The sequence below is a fragment of the Mandrillus leucophaeus genome, unplaced genomic scaffold (genome assembly GCF_000951045.1).
Source record: "Mandrillus leucophaeus isolate KB7577 unplaced genomic scaffold, Mleu.le_1.0 Scaffold57, whole genome shotgun sequence".
Classification (NCBI taxonomy): domain Eukaryota; kingdom Metazoa; phylum Chordata; class Mammalia; order Primates; family Cercopithecidae; genus Mandrillus; species Mandrillus leucophaeus.
In genome coordinates, this window is record NW_012106141.1 from 6,524,738 (window position 1) to 6,536,186 (window position 11,449).

The 11,449-nt window shown below is 44.7% G+C and overlaps 1 protein-coding gene across 1 annotated transcript in view; it reads left to right on the forward strand.

The window, feature by feature from the left end:
• Positions 1-11,188, forward strand: part of IL17RD (interleukin 17 receptor D) — a 78,875-nt gene extending 67,687 nt beyond the window's left edge. Inside the window, exons 8-13 of the mRNA XM_011998428.1 lie at positions 993-1,078; positions 2,304-2,358; positions 2,860-2,970; positions 4,092-4,276; positions 6,912-7,854; positions 8,933-11,188. Coding sequence (XP_011853818.1) covers positions 993-1,078; positions 2,304-2,358; positions 2,860-2,970; positions 4,092-4,276; positions 6,912-7,854; positions 8,933-9,045 — 1,493 coding nt within the window. The 3' untranslated portion in view covers positions 9,046-11,188. The remainder of the gene's footprint in view (positions 1-992; positions 1,079-2,303; positions 2,359-2,859; positions 2,971-4,091; positions 4,277-6,911; positions 7,855-8,932) is intronic.
• The last annotated feature ends 261 nt before the right edge of the window (positions 11,189-11,449 follow it).

Sequence of the window (11,449 nt, forward strand, 5' to 3'; positions counted from 1 at the left end):
AGGCACATGCTACCATGCCCAGCTAATTTTTTTATTTTTAGTAGAGACAGGGTTTCACCATGTTGCCCAGGCTGGTCTTAGACTCCTGACCTCAAGTGATCTACCCACCTTGGCCTCAAAAGTGCTGAGATTACGGGCCCGAGCCACCACGCCTGGCCTGTCCTTTTATGTTTTAAACATTCATCATGTGCTCTCTGTGTGGCAGGCCCTGAGCTTTATGCTCCTTGAATCCATACTGCTCTATGAAACAAAGGCTACTGTCATCCCCATTTTACAGATGGGAAAGCTGAGGCTCAGGGAAGTCACCTGGCTTGCTCAAGGCCGCATAGCTAGTAAATGGAAAAACCAGATCTAGGAGCCAAGCCACTGATAACTCAGTGGCTACTGATTTTACAAACAGGCCAAGGTTAAATAGAAACTGAGTAACCCAGCCCTTAAACTGGGAGTGGTCAGAAGAGTGGAAACCGTTTCGGATGTTCACAGGACTGTCTGATCGCCCACTGTGGATACCAAGAAAGTTTTTGGTTGTGGTGGCAAAGCCCAGTACCTCCTTAGACATGCTCCTGTATATGTCAGGTTCTGTCATAGTTTGCTCTCCTTGCTGGCTCTCATCTCTATCAAGGTCTTTGACCTCCTGCCCATGTTAAAATTATGGCAAATAAAATATGTATAAACACAAACTGGTAATTTATTTCCTCACCCTTTTGTTAAGTAAAAGTTGTTCAAACTAGTTTCTTTGTCTTCAAATCAAATATTCCTGCTCAGGGTGCCACCAGCTAAGCATAGACTATGGCAAGGGTCCTGGGCTGTCCTGGGCCTTTTATCAAAGGGAAGTTCAGATAACATGTGGCAGATAAACACAGTTACTTTTTGATCTAATCACATTTTCTGAAAACTGTGGTTGAGACTGATGGACTGATGGCAAGTCTCCTTCAACTCTGGGCTAGAAGAGGTGTCCTGATGACCTTTGTCCAAAAAGTGAGTTTTTAAAGTGTTCTTTGGTCTGTTGCAGGAGCAAAATACAGAGACGACCAGCTGCCTCCTTCAAAATGTTTCTCCAGGGGATTATATAATTGAGGTATGCATAACACAAGAAAGCCCTATTAATGCTATAGAATGAACCCAGTTCATATAGAATTCCAACTGTTTACAACACTAAAATTTCAAGCCATTGAAGGTGTGCACAGTTATATTTTTATATGGTTCTTAACATGCTTTTAGAAAAAGTTTATATATAATTGATCTTTGATCTCTTCATTAAATATTTCAAATAAATATTTTTATGTAATCATATGGTCCATATATAACCATGGTTTAAAATCTCTAGTATTCCTTAATACTACAAAGATATATTTTCAAGATTTTAGCTTAAAGTTTTTTTTAGTATGAAAATAGCAAAATAAGTTATGCCCATTACTTTTGCCTACACTTCTCTTAAGTTTCTGTTGCTATTCTTCTATGTAAGTATAAATGAATTCTAAACACCACTTCAAAGAACATGTAAATGTAATGTTTCAGGGAAACCCCATCTCTTGTAAAAATATAAAAATTAGCTGGGCGTGGTGGCGGGCGCCTGTAATCCCAGCTACTCGGGAGGCTGAGGCAGGAGAATCACTTGAAACTAGAAGGTGGAGGTTGCAGTGAGCTCAGATCGCGCCACTGCACTCCAGCCTGGGTGAAAGAGCGAAACTCCGTCTCAAAAAAAAAAAAGTAATGTTTCATTTCCTTTTTAAGATTACCTTTCCTGTATCAAATTGGTACTACAAATAATAAGAGTATGAGGAAAATAGAAAAAGAAATGAACAATTTGTCCATAGTGCCACCATTCAAAGACAACCAACATGTCTTAACATTTTGGTAGAAACACCTAGTTCTTGCATTCCTTGGAATCAGTGTGTGGTTTTAGACTGACACACCTTCTTAAAGCATTAATGGAGGCCCAGTAAAATCAGTGGAAGGATGCCAGCTTAATTGAACATTATTAGAATGTGGGACTCACCAGCTGACTTCTTCAATTAATACACAGCCTTTTGATTAATAAAAGAAAACATGATGAAGCTTAGAGTTTCAAGTTGGTAAAGCAGAGATGAACCTGAGTACACATGATGCCTAGTCTCAGCCTGGCAGATGATTACAGGCTCCAGAAGCTCTCTTTTCCAAAACTCAGCCATTCTCCATTACTTGCTTCCCACCCCTTCCCGCACTGCCCACTGATGGAAAAAATGAATGAAATTACCATTTTTTTCCACTTACCTGGTATATATCACTTAAAAAAAAATAATGCAGCATCCCCTGTTTTGCAGCTGATGGATGACACTAACACAACAAGAAAAGTGATGCATTATGCCTTAAAGCCAGGTAGGTGTTTTTCCGTTTGAAATTTCCGCCCTAGACTAATATAGACCAAGGTATTTGATACTCTGTTTACTTCATGATTTACAGAAACAAAACAAAATTCGGCTCCTCTCTCTTAAATGATGTTCCATCAAATCTGACTTTCCTTCCACTCTAATGTGGGTACCTGGGAGATTAAAGCCAATTTGGTGTGTATAGCTGGGACTAGATAAATAGTCAATTGTCCTCTGAAGAAAAGTGGTAGGAGGGGAGGTTTCCTTAGGCAAAATTCTCACTCAAAGGTATTTTATGTCCCAGCCTGACTCTTAACTGTTGAATTGTTCTTTGCAAGTCTTTAAAAATGAACCTTTGAATCCTTTTATAATCACCAAACCACACTACAGAAAGGTGGTTGCATGGTCCTAGAACCTGTTATGTGGCTTATGTTTAAAAAGAAAGAAAGTTGTTTCTCTTTGAACCTTTACACTGCTTAAGTTTAAAAACTTTCCCTTTGAAATTTCCCAGTGCACTCCCCGTGGGCTGGGCCCATCAGAGCTGTGGCTATCACAGTGCCACTGGTGGTCATATCAGCATTCGCGACGCTCTTCACTGTGATGTGCCGCAAGAAGCAACAAGGTATCTCTTTGTGTGCTGTGTCTCCCCACAACAAGGGGCAGACCAGGGGTTGCTGCCAACAGAAAGGGAGACTGGGAGTACCTGGGTCCTCCAGGATGGCTCCTGGGAAGCCTCATAGCTGCTGTTCAGTTCCCAGAATTGAAATATTTGGCTTTTAACCTCAGGAGCCACTAAAAAAACAGGTATCATTATATATCTATTTCTTGAGACAGGGTCTCGCTCTGTTGCCCAGGCTAGAGTGCAGTGACACAGTCATAGCTCACTGCAGGCTTGACTTCCCAGGCTTAAGCCATCCTCCCACTTCAGCCCCCTGAGGTAGCTGGGGACTACAGGCATGCACCACCATGCCTGGCTAATTAAAAAAACATTTTTTTTTTTTTGTAGTCATGGGGTCTCACTATGTTGCCTAGGTTGGTCTAACTCCTAAGCTCAAGCATTCCTCCTGCCTCAGCCTCCCAAAGTGCTGGGATTACAGGCATGAGCCACGGCCTCTGGCCCATAATTCTGTTTTCAACCATAGGATAGTAAATTCAGGGACATAAAGGAAGCTTGAAGTATAAGTAAGGATATAGGTAGGGCTTGCTCATTTACAAAAGTCACCATGAGACAACCTTCTGAGGTGTTGTAAATGATCCATAGCTTGGCCTAGGTGAGGGTTACACAGTTGTATACTTCCATAAAAATTCACTGAGATGTACACTTAAGATTTAGGTACTTTACTTTTGTAAATTATACCTCAATAAAAACTCTTTTAAGAAAATATCAGCTCTGCCCGTGCTTAATTGGTCTAATAGGTGCACTTGGCTGTAAGAGCCAGTTCTGGGCACTCTGCTAACTAGGGTGGCGCTCTGCTAACCAGGATGACCCCTGCAACATTTCTTAGTTTATCCAAGGTCAGTTTCAGGTGAAGAACAATTTTTGACCATTCGCTGCTCCACTGCGGAAATCAACTGTCCCATTCCAAGTGATGACCTGAGGGGGCTGATGGAGTTGGGGACTGGGACTACTCTAGGTAGACGTGTCAATTGTTCTTTCTTGAAGATAGCACTGGGTTTCAATTCTTAGGGAATAGAACAAAGCATTGCTTGCAGGTATCAACCCTATCTTCTTTTCCAATTTAGAAAACATATATTCACATTTAGATGAAGAGAGCTCTGAGTCTTCCACATACACTGCAGTACTCCCGAGAGAGAGGCTCCGGCCGCGGCCAAAGGTCTTTCTCTGCTATTCCAGTAAAGATGGCCAGAATCACATGAATGTCGTCCAGTGTTTCGCCTACTTCCTCCAGGACTTCTGTGGCTGTGAGGTGCGGAATCTAAAGTTCCTTCTCCTACCCTGGCCAGGACACTTGCCCCGTACTCTCTCCCCACTGCCTTCTCCTCTCCTCTGGGCCTCCTGTGGTGACACTTGCCCTTGAGTAGTGCCACAGCTTTCAAACTGGGGATAGTCTTGCATTCTTTCTTCAGTCTGTCTTACCCATCACCAGCACTAAATATTTCATAATACTTAGTTCTAATTCTGACAAACTTATGCTCTAGAGCTTTGAGTGGCACTCACCTGGCAGGAAGTTTTGTAAGCATTAAGAAGACCAGTAGCTTCCATGGAAACATGCAATTGGAGTTGAAGGGTGTCACTCATCCTAGTGAGCATGTTCAGGACAGAAGACCCACTTGGAGGATCAAAGAGAGAGTCGCAAGTAAAGCAGTGAGTTCGCACAGTTGTTTGGAGTTCTGCTGAGAAGGGGAATGAGGGATGAGGCTGCCATTAGAGGGGATCTTGAGGTCCAGGGAGAAGTGATAAACAAATGGCTCTGTGAAGCTGTTTGACCATTGACTGGTGGAATCATAGACAAGGAGAAACTGGTGATGCAGGAGAGGGCACTGGCCAGAGAGAACAGGGAGGTAGGAAGGGAGCACTCCCAGAAAGCAATATTGTGTCAAGTACTGAAATGATCTGCTCTGGTTTCTTAGCTGTTCTCTTGAGTTATTAATATGTTATTAATATCCTTTTCTATAATGTCAGAATATACATTTTTAGAGTGAAGTCTGAAACTCTCATGGAAGGCATACCCTGTTTCTTGCAAATGCAAGAACTGTACAATAATTGTGTGATTGGAAGTTGTTTTTGCTTTGAAACTGCCCATTGGCATGTTTTTCAGAATCTCTCCATGTGGTGAGGCTGCCCCCTAGTGTCAGCATAACATACTACGCTAGCCTAGTTTCCCTCTGCATGAAAGCGGTGAGGTTGGTGGATCAGCACGTGCTGAAAATAACTGCACTCTAGCCAATGGCACAGTTTTCAGATACCACAGGCAACCAAGTTTGCTCTACTTCACAAGTATTTAGCCTCTGGGGAAAACGCTCTTCCAGTTATTAGTGTAATAGTTACTGTAGAAAATTTGGAACTAGAAAAGGATGATAAATAAAACATTGTCTGGTATCCCAACCTGATTAAAGAAAATCTGAGAAAGAGGAACTCACATTTCATGTGTGGTTTATTTCCTTCCAGTCTTTTTCCATATAGGTGAACTCACGCATACAGTTTTGCCTTTGGGGCTGATTGAAATGATTTTTTTGCAGTCTCTTAATAATTTTTTACACTATTAGTAGTTATATATAAACTACAATTTTAAATAGCTACATGACCCTCCATACTGATGTGCCATAACTGAATTAGTACAAATATTAAACATCTCAGTGGTTCAATATTGTCCCATTTGTGATGATTTCCCAAGAAAGATGCCTGGAAATGGAATTGCTGGGTCAAAGATAGGAACATTTAAAAAATGCTTGGTGTATACTCCCACTGAGCTTTTAGCATGTGTAATGTTATCAAGAATTAAGGAAAGTAGAAGATAATTCAGGGTTATTTTCAGCAAGTGGATGGATGTTGGAGTTTTTTCCCCATTGGTAACATCTTAGAGCAGAAGAGGAGAACAAAGTCATTTCAGAATGCCCTTCCCTGTAAGATAGTGTGGCTGCTGTATTTGGTCATAGCCATTGGGAATTAATATCTGAACTACAGAAGGAAAGACATCAACACAATCGCCAAGAGATGTTTTCAGCAGAATTAGGTGAAAGTGGTCTGAGAAGGTGAAGTCCTCTGAGGGGCCACACATGTCTGATTTTCTCTGTTTTGTCAGCCACCCCCACAATCTCCCTACTAGACCCCCTTGGGGGTAAAGCCTTGCCAATTACCAGCCTTGTAGAGATGTAGCTTTGCAGACCTGTGTGAAGTCATGGAGGAAGGTGCTAGTCAGTCCTGAGTGAGTTATTCAGAATGACCATGTTAATGCAGTTCACTAACCTCCTCTCCAGCCATGGACAAACTAGTAAACAGCATGCGTACGCCTGAGGCTATGAGAGTGTCGAGATAGGTCCCTTTGTCAGTCACTGTCTGGATGTGAGTCACCTATAATTGGGGGTGACTGGCATCCAGGCCTGAGCCCCATCTCCCAGTTCACTTTGGAGCCACTCATCCACATCTTCCTCTCAGAGCCTGCCAGCCTTCTCTCCAGGATCTGCCCCTCCAATCCAGGTACCTCACTCACCAGATAACCAACCTCAGTTTCTCTGTCCTGTGCTCTTTACCACCTGTTTCTTCCTTGAGGATGCCCTATGTAGGGTGTGACTTCAGCAAGGTGCCAAAAGCGCTGTGCTTCTGTCCCCTCACTTGTAGGGCAGGAGTGGTAATGACACCGTGTGATACGAAAATGGATGGATGGCAAGTTTTTGCAGAGGGACTAGCATATGACCATCACCCATGGAACTTTAGCTATTCCTTGGTATGGTGTAACCTGGAGCCTGCACATAGCTGTGCTCATAAGGGTTAAGGGGCAGATGAGATGGCCTCCTTCTGACATTTCCCTTCCTGTAACTCACTTCCCGAGCCTCTTCCAGAGCCTTCTGTATGGGTGACACGGTGCCTTGTTCTCTTTCCAGGTGGCTCTGGACCTGTGGGAAGACTTCAGCCTCTGTAGAGAAGGGCAGAGAGAATGGGTCATCCAGAAGATCCACGAGTCCCAGTTCATCATTGTGGTTTGTTCCAAAGGTATGAAGTACTTTGTGGACAAGAAGAACTACAAACACAAAGGAGGTGGCCGAGGCTCGGGGAAAGGAGAACTCTTCCTGGTGGCGGTGTCAGCCATTGCCGAAAAGCTCCGCCAGGCCAAGCAGAGTTCGTCCGCGGCGCTCAGCAAGTTCATCGCCGTCTACTTTGATTATTCCTGCGAGGGAGACGTCCCCGGTGTCCTAGACCTGAGTACCAAGTATAAACTCATGGACAATCTTCCCCAGCTCTGTTCCCACCTGCACTCCCGAGACCACGGCCTCCAGGAGCCGGGGCAGCACGCGCGACAGGGCAGCAGAAGGAACTACTTCCGGAGCAAGTCAGGCAGGTCCCTGTACGTCGCCATTTGCAACATGCACCAGTTTATCGACGAGGAGCCCGACTGGTTCGAAAAGCAGTTCGTTCCCTTCCATGCTCCTCCACTGCGCTACCGGGAGCCAGTCTTGGAGAAATTTGATTCGGGCTTGGTTTTAAATGATGTCATGTGCAAACCAGGGCCCGAGAGCGATTTCTGCCTAAAGGTAGAGGCGGCCGTTCTTGGGGCAACTGGACCAGCCGACTCCCAGCACGAGAGTCAGCACGGGGGCCTGGACCAAGACGCGGAGGCCCGGCCTGCCCTTGATGGTAGCGCTGCTCTGCAGCCCCTGCTGCACACGGTGAAAGCCGGCAGCCCCTCGGACATGCCACGGGACTCAGGCATCTATGACTCGTCTGTGCCCTCATCTGAGCTGTCTCTGCCACTGATGGAAGGACTCTCGACAGACCAGACAGAAACATCTTCCCTGACGGAGAGCGTGTCCTCCTCTTCAGGCCTGGGTAAGGTGACTTTGGGGCCGGGTTCTAACAGCACACAGCCTTTGGCCATGCTTCTGAAATAGTCAAAGCGTTTTTCCAGCTTTGGTGCCAACTTATTGGGCAGTGAAACCTGATGAGAACACAGCTCGTTTGGTAGTCTTGATTTATACCAGGTGATGGGAATACTCACATGTTTGAGTTGCAGAAATACTAATGCTAAATTATGGTGAGCTGCCCAGACCCTGCAAGGGGTGTTGTGCCACATATAGTATATGCATCGTATCACTTTTCTAAACTTCAAAAACATCAGACATGAAAACACATTGGGCCCCGAGGGTCTTGGATAACAGTTTGTGGACGCGTGTCTTTTTTAGACCTATAGTGTTCACCGCCCCCCATTGTCTTTAAAGCTACATTCATTGAGTCTGGGATTCATGGGTACAGTATTATTTCTATCTTAGCTCAGCACAGGGTCCCAGGTATGAGGGCTGTCTAGGAAGGCCTACTTCCCCAGGGAGCATCAGCTAGATGCCATCTCAGGCTGTGCCTTACTATGTCTGTAACTAGTTGGGGTCATGCATACAAACCCTTGACTTTTTTTTTTTTTGAGATGGGGTCTCACCCTGTTGCCCAGTCTGCAATGGCACGATCTCAGCTCACTGCAACCTCTGCCTCCCGGGTTCAAGCAATTCTTCTGCCCAGCCTCCCAAGTAGCTGGGATTTTAGGTACACCACCATGCCCAGCTAATTTTTTGTATCTTTAGTAGAGATGGGGTTTCACCATGTTGGCCAGGCTGGTCTCGAACTCCTGACCTCAAGTGATCCCTCAACCTCGGCCTTCCAAAGTGCTGGGATTACAGGCGTGAGCCACTGCGCTCAGCCCAAACCCTTTACTTTTACGAAATATCTCTTCCTTCCTCAGCTAAGGGAACTAGAACCTGTTAGGAGGACTAGCCCCATCTTGAGCTGGTTGGGATTCTTACCTCATTAATACAGAGCCATAGTCCAAACCCAGATCTAGCCATATTCTGGCATGAGCACCCGCCCAGCCCAGTGAAATGCGATGATAGTGTGACTCTGTACTCTCTTCTCTCCTTAGGTGAAGAGGAACCTCCTGCCCTTCCTTCCAAGCTCCTCTCTTCTGGAGCATGCAAAGCAGATCTTGGTTGCCGCAGCTACACTGATGAACTCCACGCGGTCGCCCCTTTGTAACAAAATGAAAGAGTCTAAGCATTGCCACTTTAGCTGCTGCCTCCCTCTGATTCCCCAGCTCATCTCCCTGGTTGCATGGCCCACTTGGAGCTGAGGTCTCATACAAGGATATTTGGAGTGAAATGCTGGCCAGTTCTCCCTTGCTCCAACCCTTCACCAGATATCTTGGCAAACTCTCCAATTTTCTAAAATGATATGGAGCTCTGAAAGGCATGTCCATAAGGTCTGACAACAGCTTGCCATATTTGGTTAGTCCTTGGATCAGAGCCTGTTGTGGGAGGTAGGGAAGAAATATGTAAAGAAAAAAAAGGAAGATACCTTCATTGGTCATTTAGACTTCACTGAGCTCTGCAAACTTTGCCTGTTTGCTATTGGCTACCTTGATTTGAAATGCTTTGTGAAAAAAGGCACTTTTAACATCATAGCCACAGAAATCAAGTGCCAGTCTATCTGGAATCCATGTTGTATTGCAGATAATGTTCTCATTTATTTTTGATGTAGAATTTACATTGCCATGGGTGTTAAATATAAGCTTTGAGTCAAAAGTCAAGAAAGTGACTGAATATACGGTCACCTTTAATGAAATGAGTCTGTGTTACTGGGAAGCATGACTGATTGAGGTGAAGCTCACAGGGCCAGGCTGACCTTCTCGACCATTCCATCTGAGATAGGTTGGTCAATGTGCAGAAGGCCCCAGGACCTCAGCACACACAGCCTCCTCTTGGTCTGAGTAGACATCATGCGGAGGCCAGATCTGCCTGCTGTTTCCATGGGTTACATTTACTGTGCTGTATCTCAGATGTTGGTATCTGGAAGTTTATTCTTAAGAGACTGCTACCCAGCTGGCCTGTATTATTGGAAGTTGCAGTTCGTGCTTTGGTTGGCCTTCTGGTCTAAAGCTGTGTCCTGAATATTAGGGATCAGAATTCACTGAAGTACAGCAGTGTGTGGAGGTGATGGCCAGTTAATCTGCTGAACTGGTTTTGACTAATGACAAACCTCTTTTTAAGAAGGTAGAATGGAGGGGATAGTCACAAAAGTAAATGTTCCATTTTTATGAATGACTTTATTCTACAGAGTTCTGTTTCTAAAGAAAAAACAATTGTTCACATTCCATCTGATGATTAGCACGTGTGTAATGAATGCTGTCTTGGTCTTCCCTGTGGAAACCCTTCTCCCCGTGCCTTTGAGCAGGTGTGGACATCTCTCACTGCCTTTCACATGGGTGCTGTTAGATTTTGGCACCCCGTTTTCTCAGCATTCAGCCCAGGGACTGTGGTTTTAAGTCCTTCGTCAGATAAGACCAGCATGAAGGGGTATGTTGAGAAATATCCTGAGGCAGAGTGGGAGGTGGGATGGGGCTTTCCCTTCTAAGCACATGCATGGCAGGTGGGGAAGGGGGGACTTGCACCCCTGCTGGAAAGAAAAGGTTTGTGTATATTTCTGATGCAAATGTCATACTCACTGCTCTGTAAAGGCAGCTGGCAGCTTTTTGGGAGAAGAACGTGCTAGTCTGTTCTCTGGCATCAAGTTTCCTGCAGCTGCTCCAAGGGAGAGACAGTGAGCTGCAAGACTGTCTCCCCATAAAAACAGGCAACTCAGAGAAGAGTCATTTCATGTTGTTCCTATGGAATCTGGAATGAGTGCAGAGCTCCTACCACACGTGACTGCCCCGCCATTTCATCCTAGGCATACATTCTGTGAAGGAGATTGGTTAGTCCAAACTTGCTAACATATGAAAATTCACTTGGAACATTATGAGAGATTTCTTATTGAGGTCAAGAGATGTTTCCTGTCCCAGAGGAACCATTAGGAGTCGCTTTTAGGATATTCAGCTTTGCTCATGAAATAAGGCATCTCTGGGAAAGTGGCCCCAGGGAGAGAATGGAGGATTGGGAGGAGAAGCATTAACGGGGCTCCAAGGGTGTGTGGGCAGAGAGCTAGCCACGTGAACTCACTCCTTATGGCAATGGAAGGGAAAAAGAGAGTGCTAGTCGAAAAATCAGGGGATATTTTAGTTTGGATTTAGGGTTTTGATACTTATGTTGAAATACTAATGTTTCTGATCAACAAAATCAAACTCTTAATATACCAAGTAATGAAACGACAGTGTGATTGCCTCAGAATAAATTGAGAAGTCCAACTTCCTAGTTTTGTTTCATTAGTTTCACTTTTTCTACTCTCCCCATTATGCTAGAAATGGGGATCCTTGCCCTGCAGATTAAGGCAAAACATCTGTTTTAAGCAAAGCTGCATTTTTTGACTCAGAAATTGTCCCAGACGGTGGATATAAGATGAAATTCAGAAAAACGTTCTGCCAAGTAACAGGCTTTTAGATATTGTGGAAACAAGAAATGGAAAAAGGGATGATCTCCATGAGAGGCCTTGATCCTGAGAGTAAAAG